Source organism: Carica papaya, chromosome 6 (genome assembly GCF_054855325.1).
Source record: "Carica papaya isolate Zhongbai chromosome 6, ASM5485532v1, whole genome shotgun sequence".
NCBI lineage: Eukaryota > Viridiplantae > Streptophyta > Magnoliopsida > Brassicales > Caricaceae > Carica > Carica papaya.
The window spans coordinates 18,251,857-18,266,497 of record NC_142314.1 but is presented as its reverse complement, the minus strand read 5'-3'; the positions used below and the strand labels follow the sequence as shown (position 1 = coordinate 18,266,497).

General features: G+C 35.5%; 1 protein-coding gene across 2 annotated transcripts; it reads right to left on the bottom strand.

Annotated features, from left to right (window-relative positions):
* Positions 1-428: 428 nt before the first annotated feature.
* NTMC2T5.2 (Calcium-dependent lipid-binding (CaLB domain) family protein) lies at positions 429-14,328 on the bottom strand. 2 transcript variants are annotated; one of them, XM_022040856.2, is made up of 9 exons: positions 13,163-14,328; positions 11,672-11,913; positions 8,013-8,031; positions 7,437-7,642; positions 6,183-6,292; positions 5,939-6,037; positions 1,574-2,027; positions 1,355-1,493; positions 429-651 (listed from the first exon to the last, which is right to left on the bottom strand). In XM_022040856.2, exons 1-8 carry the CDS (start codon positions 13,948-13,950, stop codon positions 1,405-1,407), a joined length of 2,007 nt encoding a protein of 668 aa, XP_021896548.1. In that variant the 5' UTR covers positions 13,951-14,328; the 3' UTR covers positions 429-651; positions 1,355-1,404. The 2 variants fall into 2 exon arrangements, with proteins under 2 accessions (XP_021896548.1, XP_021896547.1); XM_022040855.2 differs by having other exon boundaries at positions 1,355-1,499; positions 13,163-14,326.
* Between the last annotated feature and the right edge of the window lie 313 nt (positions 14,329-14,641).

Genomic DNA, 14,641 nt, shown 5'->3' with positions numbered 1-14,641 from the left:
TTCATTTGGAGTTAAAACTCCCAAAATACATATCACATAATTCATGGTTTCAACAATAGTTGCCTACTCTATTTTCTATTGCAAATTTATACTTTATTTAATTATAAAAATATATTATGTTTTATAAAACATCTGAATTTTTTTAATAAAATAACAAAAATTTAACATTTTTTTCAATAAAAAATTAAATCAAAGATTTCATTAACTTAAATATAAATTTTTAAATAAATTTCAACCAAAAATATAATTCTGATCATAGTTTATGAATTTGTTGGAGGGGAACCGGAATGGGCTACCTGTGGCCATTGCTTCCAAATATGTATATTTTTTAATGAACAGATTCTTGGCGACAAAATATTGGAATACCAGAATAATTGATTTTGAAGAAAGAAGAGAGAAGAAGAGGCGCTTGCCAGACCCACAGAATCTGTAAGAAGCTCATGGGAAAGAATTATTTTTGTTATTTTCGTTGTCATATAGATATACATACAAGTAAATGCAATGGCTCAGAAAGATGCCCAAAATTTTCCTGCCGCCAATTGAAAACTCTGCTAACGAACACGAATTTACATAATGGTAGACAGTAAAGTAAATATAAGATGAAACCTGTTGAGAAGCCACCTCCGAGATGCAAATGAAATGTTAAGAAACCTGCCATTCAACGAGATTTTAGCTTCTACAGTTAAACCTATGGAAAATGAGGTGACTTATTGAAACATCAACTACATATACTTGCTCACCCAGAAGTCAGAAAACATATCTAAACAGAAGCAGGCCGTGGTAAAAACTGATGCAAATCATGTCCATCATTAGAATTTCTCTTAGCGAGAGAGAAAGCAAGTAACAAATCTAAACTAGATTTCTTGAAAGTGTGGAAAAAAGGTCTCATATGGTTTAATTCTCGGTCAACTACAACTTTATTTCTTCACATAATTACTAGAAGTATCCTAAATTTAATATCATAATTTCATATCAGAATCATCTGCACTGCACTTCCATTTGGATTCTTTTGGGTAAAATTCTAATTTCAATTTCTCACAAACTCTCGTCTAGATTTACCCCATCCGGTTTAAGAGTTGTATAGCCTAAACCAATCCCATATTCAATTCCTTAGAGCTAGATTCCCAATTTCTACAATAGAAATCATTTGCATGTTTGGATCCGCATTGGCTGGACAATTTAGGGAAATAGAAAGTACAACAAAGTAATAAACACTGGCGCCCGGGTATAAGAACTTTGGCTACACAACTCTTAACTAGAAAAGAAATACTAACAGGAGCAAAAATAATAATGCATACAACCAAAGTAATGATTCAACGCAGAAACAAGAAGCAGACAGGGTTTAGAGAATTACTTGATAATCAAGAATGTAACTGAAACTTGCTGCTAAGAAGCTCTATCATATCAAGGGTTGAAAAAATTTGAACCGCCCATATTGATAGCAATTAACACCAGTATACTTGTAATAATACCAAGCCACAACAATGTGGGTCCTGCAACTGACAAGTTTTTTATTTACATCAGGAGAACAGAGTAACTGAAATAAGCATTAGGCAGATTTCTAACTACCTACCTTTAGAACTTTCAGAATCTTTGCCAGAACTAGAGGCAACAGATTCAGTATCAACACTTCGTGATTTTGATGACATTGATACTCTGGTTGAGGTATCATCATAAAGTTTGGTATTTCCTGCTTCAGATGAAACTATTCCTTGAAATTCCTCACTAACAAGTAAAGCTGCCAGAACATCCATAAATGACTCTTTATCCGTTTCATTCATAGAGATTCTTTCATTCTTCATATAAGTTGCATTTAATTCATCAGAGTCAGACAACTCGTCGTCAGACACATCAGTATCAATGGATTTTGCCTCACTCCAATCATCTTCCTCATCTTCAACATATGCTTTGTATGTCAGCCGAAGTAGTATCTCTCCTGAAGAACTATTTCTGAAAAATCCCCAACCCCCTCGCAGGATTACAATCCTGTCAGTTGGAACCGTATCTTGGAGCAATGCCAAATCAACCTAGAAACATGCATTAGAAAACCACGTAAGCAGGAACCTGGAAGATGTAAGACTTAAAAATCCCTATCTGTGAGATACGGGGACTGCAAACATAGCCAAATGTCAAATAACAAAACAAAGAAACAAACTATTTCTTTAATAGGTAGCCTAGTCTAGGCATCTAGAGCAGAAAATTGGGGTTGGAAGGAAACTAAATTTCAAATAAGATTCATATGTTCAACTCTTTTCTGAGCAATACTAAAAGACAAAATCACTTCCTTTCCACTAATAATTTCTGTAGTTTTAGAAGAAATTGTTATTATCCTATTTTGCCATTATTATCCATAAAGTTATTTATAGTTAAGAATGTTATTAAAAGATTTCAAATGTTTGGACCACATGCAATATAAAGGCCTCTAAGTACTGAATTCCAATTATTATGTGATGAACTATCTTATCATATATTTGTTCTATGTGTTAGCAGAAGTTGAAAACAGAAAATCATTTGTTCTTACACTGTGAGGTGGCACGGCAGTTATGTTTTATGCAGCCTTTATTAGTTGTGAGGGGTTTGTCCTCCTACCTTGGAGATCTCCCTTCCCACTCATCTGACATGTAGGATGATAGAAAAGAGCTTAGGTTGCATTTGGCTTATTTCTCATTCAATTTCTACTGTATTCTTACTTCCATTCTATATTAGTCTTAATATGTATAACTGAAACATATTTTACAGTAAGTTCCCACTTCCCGACATTACATTTATTGGTGATGATAATTCACCTTTTGCCCTTCCAGGGGAGGGTTAAATTCTCACCACCAAATAATTTAGATGGGAAGTTGGTAACTCAAAAACAAATTACATTCCAATTGAACATTTTCTTTATTTTCTTTTCGCAGAAAATGAAGTAACACAAACTTTGGAAGAATGATTGTTGTATATGTTGTTGAATATCGGTGCTATATATACAAGTAAATAACAACAACAAAAGAAAATAATATTAATTACAAAGATTACACAAATCCAGAGTATATTACCAATATACCTTTTACCTACAATGAAGCCATAATTTGCACTCTAAACACTCTTCAAGCTGGTGAATAGATATTATCCATTCTCAACTTGACAATAATCGTCTAAAATATAGGATCACTTAATCCTTTAATTAAAACATCAGCAAGTAGTGAAATGGTTGGCATATATGGAGTACAAATTAACCCACTATCCAATATTTCTTTAATGAAGTGTCATGTCAACTTCAATATACTTATTTCTAACATCTTTTTTTTGAAATAAAAAGTATAATATATCATCAATTCACAAGCACTAAATGGGTGTCACTCATGTACAAAAATATTTTTAAGTCAGTATGTCAATAAAATCCTCAAACGCCTCAAAAGAATGAATAGAACGTCTCATAACCAAAAAACCCAATATTTAGAGCCATCTGTATCTAACTCTAACAAAATCTTCTTCCACCCACTCAAAAGCCCTCTTGTTTCTCTCTTTCTACACCACCCATAAAATGGTAAGAGGAATAAGATCAACATGCTTCCCCTCATTATTAATGCCCTTCTAGGCCTAGATCTCATCTCTTACCGAACCAACTATTACTCAGCTAATCCCCAATAATCCATAAATCATTGTCCATAACTTGTACAGTTGTTCACCATAATCTTTCTCATCCTCATCAATTTATCAACTGTCAAAATACATTCGCGCCTTCTTAATTATGTCATGTTGTATTGGATTTAGAGCAATACTAATTGTTGACCTATTATTGTAGTAGAATCTCATAGGCGTATCTCATTAAATCTTCAAATTTTTTTTAAAATAAAAGTGTGGTGTTGTATTAATATCAACAATGGTACCAAGGGGGCACCACCTATATACAAGATAGAATCTTCAAATCTTCTAAAAGCACATTTAATCATAGAAGCTCATACACTCCTTGAGCCATAACCCTAAACACTGATTCTGCACTAGATTAAACTACCACATTTTGCTTCTTACTTCTACAAACCGCTAGATTCCCTTTGATAAATCTACAATACCCAAAAGTAGATCTCCTATAAACTAGTGATCCAGCATAATTTGCACCAATGTATACTTCAAAAAGTAGAGTGTTATTTTTTTAACATAATTCCTTTCTTCAGAATACTTTTCAAGTAATGAAGTACTATATAGGCTACTTATAGGTGCACTACTTTATACTTGTGCATGAAGTGACTCACTACATTACCTATAATATATCTTGTATGGTATGTGACAAGTGTATGAATTTTCCTACCAATCTCTGATACATTTCCGCATCCACATTTGAGCCTTTTTCTGCCAACTTTAGTTAATGATTGAGATCAATGAGTGTGCTAGTTAGCTTGGATGCTAGTTTGCCAATTTCCTTTAACAGATATGTGATATATGTTTACTAGGAGATGAATATTCCTAACTTTGAGTAGGTCACTTCTATTTCGATGAAATATTTTACTCTCCTAATACTTTATACCCATTAGCTCGTTGAGTTGTATTTATAAATTAATATCTAAAGTTCTTGCAAAAAGAATGGCGAGTGTCTTGAAATCAATGATTGTGGAATGTCAACATGCATATGTGGAAGGGAGACAAATTATGAATGCTGATCTCGCGGCGAAGTTGTGGATGACATGATGGGAAACAATAAAGATGAGATTATGTGTAAACTGGATATGGAGAAGACTTATGATTACGTTAGTTGGGACTTTGTGGACTACATGTTGGGTAGGCTTGGTTTTGGTAGGAAGTGGAGGCATTGGATACAGGCGTGTATTACTAGCACTATTTTGGCTATTATGATCAATTTTGGGCCATCTTCGTTTTTCAAGGCGTCATGAGGCCTAAGACAAGGTGACCCCCTATCACCTTTACTTTTTACCATTGTTATGAAAGTACATAACATGATGTTCGAAAGGGCTAAGAAGTGATACTTATTCAGACATGTGTGGGGGGATAGAAGCAACAACAGTTGGATGTGTCTCATCTCTTCTTCTCGGATGATACAAAGATAGTTTGCCAACTGGTTGAGGACATGGTGCTGAATTTGAGAAGTGCACTTTTATGCTTTCAAGCTGTTTCGGGTCTGAATATTAATTTAGATAAGTCCTGAATGGTCAGATTTGGGGGGAGGGGCACTGAGGAAGTATTTGCTGGATTGATGGGATGTAGAATAGCTAAACTCCCATTTAGATATTTGGGTGTTCCATTGGGTTCGAGATATAAAGAGAGCGGGATTTGGGATCCGGTGATCGAGCTTTTTGAGAGAAGACAGCCAGCTGAAAATGGAATTTATTATCCGAAGGGAGGGTAGACTTACACTTGTTAGAAGTACACTTTTTAACATTCCCATCTACCATTTATCGGTTCTCACAATTCCAGTAAAGATTGCTAAAAAGTTGGAAATATGCAAGATCTAGAACCGGATTCTGCTATGTTAGTTTTACATACTAAGAATAATACGAGAACTACAACTGGAAATCAGCCAGACATTGGATGGGACAAGATGCATTATTAAGGTTTTATGGTGTATTGCGCTCTGTGATGGGTGTTAAATTATATAATTTGAATGCACATTAGGATCTTCAGTCAATATTTATTTTAAAAAAAAGGATCTTCAGTCGATATGTCCAGCATCCCTATCTTATTTGGGCAGGGTAGTGCTCTTAGCTTTTTGTGGGCTAAAGCGCATGGGTTCTACAAGGTTATAACAATTTAATTTGTAAAGGTTGGCTCTCCCCTCCTTCCTTTCTGGTTTTGTATTTACCCTCTTTACTTCCTAATAGAATCTCTTTCTCTTTTCTTGTCAAAAACAAATAAACAAAATAATGCTGACAACATAATAACAACAATCAAAATGAATACAGGCCTACTTCAATAAATAATGGTTTTAAATATAACTCACCTCTCCCGTGCCAATTGTCAAATCTGTGAATCCAAGAGAGTCCTTCACTTGGATGTATAATTTCTGTTTCCTGGGGTTTGCAACAAGTAAATGGAAATCCTGCCACAAATTTGAGTAAAAAAAGACTTCTTAAAGAAAATCTGCTGATTCACATGAATTATTTAACCATAAAACGTATACTGCTTGTTTAGAGCACAACAAATATAGCAAATTATCCATGATTTGTGAAGAAACAGAATTTCACCTGATTCCAGATTGGCTCACCAGGAGGACCAATTACTGTGGTTTGACTGTTCTTTTTACTCCGAATAACTTGATCTCCCAAACTTAGAACAACATATGGATCTGTTTTGCCTGAGAAACAGTAAACACTTTTTTAAAAAAAAAAATAAAAGAAGAAAATAATACAAAGAGGAGGATAAGGAACTTCCTTGAGCATCCCCAAGAACCAAACAGATAGAAAGGAAAAGAAAAGGAATATCAATACAGGATAGTAGCCCAGTCCCTTTGCAAAAGAGTTAAAGAAACCTCCCCTGCTCCCGCATCATCAATGGGAAAAAAGGCCGTAAGCCTTAACCCACAGAGACATACAATAACAACTTATATGTAAATAATGAACAGGATGCAAATGGAAATTGAAACATTTTAGTTATAGGTTTCTCTATTTATCCATGTAAATCCTTCTTACATCTTACACGGTAAGAAGTTAGAAGACTTAAAAAATGGGGGCTAATACAACATATGAACCTCTTAAGATAAGCTTATAAACATAAAAGGAGCTGCATAGGGAGACACAATAAACAAAATCCTAAAAAGTGCATGGCCTTTTACTTCGGCGCTTTATTTTCAAAAGAAAAGGCAGACTTCTTCTTGTGCAAAAGCTGTCAAACACTGCTATTCTCATCACGGAAGCATCCAGCATATCATAACCTCTCATAAACAGAGAACTTTTTCAAAAAAATAATACCATCTAGAAATAATATACTTATACAAAATACCAACTAAAAAATCATTGTTGATATTTGTTTTCACCTCTTTGCCTGGCTTTGGGCAGAGTGCGAAGCATGTCATATGGTAAAGAAGCAAGGTGACAGATTTTCTTATTGGAACATGACATGAGAATTTTTAAGCTAAATTCTCAACCAGATATAAACCATAGGGATAGGGTGCTGTTTCTCGCTTCTCTTTATGCTAAGGCCGCCCATGATTTGTTCAGGGGGCTTTCTTTGTCTACATTGTGAAGGATCTGAAATGCCATTTTAATTTGGTAAATTCTCTTTGCTTTTGACGCCTTCTTTGTCTCTGTTGGAGGATAGTTTACCCTCACAAAGCTTGTAATTCACTTTTCTCTACTTCTCTTATACAAAAAGAAAAAAGTTTAGTTGTCGATTTGGAGTAGACGGAAATAAACTCATTGGACATCCATTACAAATAAACAATGACATAAAACTTGGAAGAACATGACTTTGTAAAGTAGACAGGAATATTTTCAGTTTACCATAGAAAACATATGAGAGCTTTCGCGCATCTACGAGAGTAACTGACAGTTCTCCAACAAAATCTTTGTTTCCTTCCTGCATCTCTCCTGATTTGAAATCACTTCTAACAGGGCCAACAGCTTTTCCTTTTTGAAAATCCAAAACTATCTTCTTTGGACGGACAAACAATTTTGGCAAATCCTCTGTGAGAAGTTTAGTCAAAAACCTAAAAAACAAAATCAAAATATGAGATCAAAACAAAGTAAGGATGTAACTCAACCTAAGAAGACAAAGATGAAAGACATCCAAAGTAACTGAGGAATCATAAGGTGAAAAGTTTTATGCAATTAACCATTACAAGAAGAACCTTCGTATCAAAAATGAAAGAGCAGAAGTATGGTCTCCAAAACAAACTACAATTCAATTCTTGAATTGCAGAAGCAGAGGAAATGCAAGGATTCTAGATTATATGCACAACACAGAAAGCTAAGTGCAGAGAAGCAGAATATCTGCTATATCTATGACTTGTCTTGCTGCGGCCCAAAAAGCAAAATAATGCAGCAACTTGTTCTAACTGAGAGGCAAAAAGTACTTACATTGAGAGAACAGGAATTGCTGATATTGTCCGATGCATGCAAAAAACACAAAGACAAAAAAACATTTGTCAGCTCATTTTCACGTCAGCACAAAACCATAAATGAATATTTTTTAACACATGGTTTTCATTAGAGATAATATCAAACTGTTATCTTGAAACATATAATTACTAAGTTTGCTATTCAAAACCATTTGATTAACCAAGACATGCAATCCCCAAACGAAAAGGGAAATTAGTGCACAACATAGATGGATAGGCAGGTTTTAAGTGGAAAAGATATCGTGTAAAACAAGCACCAAGATGGTACCACTCATGTTCAAAATATACATACTCTCTCAAGGCCAAGGAATTAATAATTAGCTAAATTGATCCCACTTTGAGTAAATAATCCCAAACAAAAAGATAGGATTCCAAACCAATGGTTCCGAATAGAAGCAAAAGAAAAGGAAGTATTCTCAAAATCTATTCCACGTCTCTTTCCAAGTTATCCAACATATAGATAGTAGGATGAGGAAAATGAGTCTCCTTTGGATCAAGCTGCTGGAATGCCACTCCACACCAATAGTTCTCTCTAACAAGGCCGCATACCACCCTGCTAAGGTTTAGCACGCTAATTGGGAGAAAAATCTCGAAGCCTTCTAATTTCAAATAACTGAAGAAGAAGATGGTCTCAGAATTCACACTTGTTGAGGCATAAAAGTAACCATTAACCAAGGTTTTTCTCTTCTCAGTAGATTTCCCAGGCTTAAAGTCCTTCCGCAAACTACCTCTAAGTGAAGGCAATTTGAGGAGCAGCCTATTTCCAAGCAAAGCAATCTAGGATCAAGTCATTGGGCTGCAAGAAGTTAGAGAAGAAAGGCTTAAGCAAGAAATTTCAATCTTTGCAAAAGCCTCCATATGGGTCTGTCATTCCTAGAGGGGTGAAGTTGATTTCAAAGCGGCCAAAAAAGAAACCCATTAACCAATTTCCCAATCACTAAGATTCTAGAGGAGAGGAACACTTCACTTCATTTGACCACTTATACAACCTCAAATCTACCAACTGAGAAAATAGAAGAAAAATATCCTTAAGATCCCCCAAAGCACCAGCAGTCCAACAAGAAACAACTCCTGTTCCAGTTCCAACATGATGCAAAACCAGTAAAGAAGAACAATGGTTTTGCGAAATTCTACACTAAAAGGATAGGAAATTAATTTCCTTTTTTCACGAAGAGGGAATAGGAAATTTTATTTTATTTTTTTATGGTAGAAATAAAATTTTGGAAAATTTTAGAATTAAGAAAAGGAAGATTTTCGAGTTTTCTTCTATCTAACTTATTTTCCCATTTTTTTATGTTTTTCCAGATTTCCTATTTTTGTTGTATTTTGATGCATATAAATAAGGTACCTTAGTTATTAGGTAGAAAACTTATGATTAGTATTCAATATTGAGATATTGTTTTGATTATTAAGATCTGAAATCTCCAAGTTTTGTTCTTAATAAAATTTTCCTAAATTTGCATTCAAACTCTCTTTGTTTTACATTACAACTTCAAAATGGATGAGGTTCAAAATCAGGGTCCAATCTTTAGCAATCCAACTCCACAAGCTAAAACCATAAGCTTCCTCTCCCTATTCAAACATTATCCATTGAAAATCAACCAAATTTTCGAAACAATAAAGTTTTTCAAAAGAGCATTTTTAACACTTAATTGAGGTCCAGCAAGAGAAGGATCCCCAGGCTTTCCCTACCTACAGGTTGAGTAACCTTTTCTCCAAGCCACGAGATAGTATTTTCTATGGTCATCCCAATCACTTCACAATAACCAAGCTCCTTCACACAGCCTCTTAAATAGGCAGCTGAAAAACTACTCTAGGATGAGAAGACAAACCCAAGGCTTCCTAAGAGTGCAAACAACCTAATCTCCAAAGTTGTGATGCCAGAACACAAAGCAAAGACAATTGCCTATTAGTCTCTGATGCTTGAGAACATACCATACAATTGTTAGAGGAAATAGGTTTATTTGGTTGTTGCTTCTAAAATAAATCATTAGTGTGAGCGTATTAAAAACCGAGGTCTTGATGGACTTTGACTTTTGAGGGAACTTTCACCTTCCAAAAAGACGTACTAAAAACCAAGTTCTGAGAAGTGGGACGAGAAATCAAAAAGGTAAAAGGGAATTTCAAAGAGAATGAATCTGAAAAGTTCGAAGACCAGATAGAATTATCAGGTCTAGGTGAATGATGGAAAGACTTAAGCAACGTAAGCATGGCCATTAAGTGAAAAGCATCCTAAAATTTAGGTGTCTAAAGATGTGAAGCTTCCTAGAAAAGCCTATAAAGGATAGGAAAATAAAGTAAAGAGAGAACACTCTTCCAACAACGTATCTTCCCAAGACAAAAGACAAGAATTATCTCTCACTCTCAACAGAACAATGGCCAAAAAGAAGGTATTCTTGGGACCAAATTTTAATGGGCTTTCTTAAGCCATGTTGGCCCCTCTTAGCCCACCCATACTCTACGGGATACATTTAAACCAAATATTTATTTCAAGAGACAAGTTCATTCAGCTTTACTACCATCAACTTCTTTTCAATAAACATCTAGGTGTGAAGAACATCTATTTTAAGTCAAGTAGCTCCTGCCTGGCTTGCATACCACCTTCCCAAAGTGATGAAGGAAAAAAGAAGATATAAAAGAGTCTTTTAGAGAGCTTTGAAGAGGGAGAACATTTTTCCGTGCCCCAACCAGCCTTTTTTCTTCGTTTCTTATGTTCTTTCTCTTCTTTTCCCCCACTTCTTTTCTTCTCTTCAACCTGGAAGCGGAGAAAGACGAACATTAATGTGAGATCCCTACTCAGCTGCAAGATTAGGTTATGAATACATCATTGTGGAGTCCAAAATGTCTGCAATGTCCACCAGATCCTTTTAAGATCAGATAATTTGACCAGATGCCAATGCCTTTGATAAATGATTTTTCTGAAAAGAACCTCAGATCTTTCTTCTCATTCAAGATCACAAAGAGTAATAAGAAGTTTCCTTACATAGCAAAATTCAATGCCAGATATCTTTGTCAAAGTGGTGAAAACTAGAAACTTCAACTGTACCGAAGGGAATGAAATCCTAACCGTCATTTCAAGTTCTTACCATAATGGCAAGCAACTAGAAACCTTTTTTTTCCAAAAAGAGTTTAATATCTTAACATAGATCTATAAACTGCAGATCATATCCTTTTATGTTTTTGTCGGGTAACTTTATTGAACAGGCAGATTAGATTGGGGATGTTTATGAGCACCCCCAAGAACCTCTAAGATATCATCCCTAAACTTGACTTGGATTGGTTTAGCAATGGCCTGCTCCATTACTTCTTGACTGTAACGATTTTAAAACATTTGCATGTCTGCCAGATCTGAGACCCTAACTAAAAAGAACAAATATTTATAGCAAGACTAAGCAATTAATCAATCCACCGATGCAATGATGTAATACACTTAGCATCATAAACCTTACAACCTCTCCCTTGCTGTACTTGGTTTCCCCAAATGGCTAATTTATAAAAAAGCTACCTGCCCCATATATAAAAGAATAGCAACAGCAGTAGTAGTAGTATTAAATTGTCAGTAGCTTAAATAAGAAATGAGATAGTTCCTGAGGCCTGAGGGTCATGAGAAAGCCATACCCATTAAGTTAAACAAGCGAAATGGTGACAACTCAAACTTGATCTTCGGAAGTGAAACAAAGGCCCATGAGACGGCTCCCACCCAAGGTTCCGTAGGTATTAATCGTAATTTAACCCAAAGTTCTCCGTCAATGTCAAAGTCTCTAACACCAACTGGCACAACAATTGGGATAATGCCAAATTTTAGGGAGAGCATTAACAACATTCGAGCTCCCCCAGTATAACGAAGACCTATTTGATACCTAAATAAAATCAAAAGAAACTAAAATCAGTTAAATGTGTTTATAAATTTGACAAAAAGAAATTTGGGACAGATGATATACCTCCCAAAATAAGCATAAAAAGAGAAGAAAAGCCAACACAAAAAAAAAAGTTTCTTCAATAAAGTCATGGCAATTTCTCATGTAAAAGAAGTTCATGCTCCAATCAATCAAAAACTGCCATCTCCAAAATACAAATATTAATTGCTTCATTGCACCTATACTCCTCTAGAAGGTTCTTATCTCCAAACAAACATACCAGGTTAGTCCCAATTAATTCAAAACCAACGAGAACTGAGGTTTTCTTTCTTAAACTACACTCAATTAGTGAACCTTAGGATTTACCAGGCATTTCAATGGAATAATTTAGAGTCGTTATATCATGTTAGGATGAACACGCTGTATAGCCATCAAAATATAAGGATGCGGAAGGGAGGATTAGGAAGAAGGGGGAACTGGGAAGTAGCAGCAGCACCATAGATGAGTACTTAAAAATTAGGATAAAGTCCATAAGAAGAGTAGCAGCACCACCATTTTTAGAAAACAGTAAATTTAGTCCGTTAACAAAAAAATATTCGTTAACCAAGTCCAGTTTTTTCATAGAAGTTCAAACAAAATTTAATATATATCATGTGATAGTCACATGATTATCCAAAAAAAAAAAAAGAACCATGAGATATGATTCTGGTTGAGAAAACACAAAAAGAATTACAGTTTCATCTAAAATGTTATTAAAGAAAAACATGAGTAAGTAAGAACAAGAATTGCGTGCAAGATCCCTGCTTTCCCAAACTTTTTGTGATGGAAAAATGATAGATAAGCACTCATTTTTGTATAAACATGTACCAGTAGTAATTATACAAAATCCTTGATAAGTTCTATGCAATTTAACCTGATAGTCAGTTTGATTCTAAAAACAGTGGAACATATTATTAGATCTATTTACGTCTTCCTAAACAAAAAAATCTAACACAACATAATAAAAATAACTGATACTCTTTCAAAAGAATGCATTGATTTGGGTTCTCCAGTATTTCTTTTAATTTATAAAGAGATAGGTTATCAAAAGAAAAACAAGGCATGACAACTTTACAATTTCCTGTAAAGAAAATTCTGTATGACCGTCAGGAAAATTGCACAAGAGGTGAATTAAGTTCACGCCAATAAAAAACCTTTACCAGGCGATTGAACGAAGAGAGCTGAAACACTTCTATCAATATAAAGAACTTACTGTAAATCGTTGACGCGACGTGAAGTTCTGCGCTCAACGTTTCGAACGGACAATGGCTCGTCTCCGAGAGAGAACTGCTTGATTTCAACTCTACTCACATACTCAGGCTTCTTCAAGTTATCGATGACCGGCTGCAACAAACCAATAATCCAATTCTCGATCCCGGCTCGGTATACTTTCCACAACTTACCTAACACCATGTTCACCCACTCCACCGACTCCTTCCTGAGCAAATCCTTCTCGAGGAACAAGGAGAAGCTAGTAGGCACCTGCGGCCACTGAGCCGCTCCTCCTCTCCGCGCTTCCATACCTCCGATTTTGCTTCTCTTCCGAGAGGTCCATAGCTTATCGAAGGCGACACCGACGAAGAAGAAGAAAACGAAGAGGCTGACTATGCCTCGGTTAATCGGCGGCGATGGGATAGGATGAATGACTCCTAACTGAGTCCTGAGCTTATCGACAATGGGATCTTCATGGAAATTGGAGAAATTGGAGCCAATTTGGAGAGATGATTCCTGAGACAAATCTTCACCATCCAATTCATTGGAAAATCGCGTAGCCAGGAAGTTAGCGGCTCCCCTTGTGGAGGAATGAGCAAAATCTGGATTCAAATTTCGATGCCGAGGGTGTTTAGGGATGGCAGAAGCGATTAACCGGAGTGTTTTGGGAGAAAAATGAAAGGCGAGTCTCTTCCTCCTCCTCGTCCTTGAAGGGAAACTATGAGTGAGGTTTGTACATGGGCAGACGCAAAGGTGAGAAGCGAAAACAAAAGTAGATTGCAAAACCATTTATTAACAAAGGAAGCGAAAGACTCAAGGCCCCCGAGAGAAAATGGGGATAAGTAGAAAATCCATTTTGGGTATCAAACATTAATAGTTACAGAAAGGGGAATTGTTGAAGTTTCAGCAGAAACGCAGCCTGGAGAATTTGGAACGTTGAAGAAGTGAAGAAGAAAAAGTGTCAATTAAATAATAAATACCTGATTATGTACGTGACTTACGGTGAAAGCGAGGTGGAAGAAAGAGAAAGAGAAAGAGATGTATTGTACTTGTGATTTGCAGGCTTTACTAAATCTCGCGAACGGGTTGGTCCATGGAGAGCTCAACGAGATTCAAGACCTCAAAAAGCGGAAGACGTGGATAATTTGTTCTTTTTGTGCCCCTTCCACAGTTGGCGCACATGGGTCGGAACCGACTCAACCTCAGATTTTCCAAAGCTTTTAGGTAAACTCAGATAGGTAATTTTTTCTGTAAATAAATAACATTTGGTCCGTACTTAGACTTCTCCAAAAATAAATAATTAATAATTAATAATCTCCTCTCTAGTTTTTTTTTTTTATTTTTTTTTATTTTTAACTCTTTTAATCTAGAGGTTCACTTGTTTGTCCCAACTCATCTTTCACAGAGTCAATATTTTTTTTTTCTTTTTAGGATGTATCTTCTCGGTTGAGTCCTATTATGTTTTTTTTTCCTCCTCTTT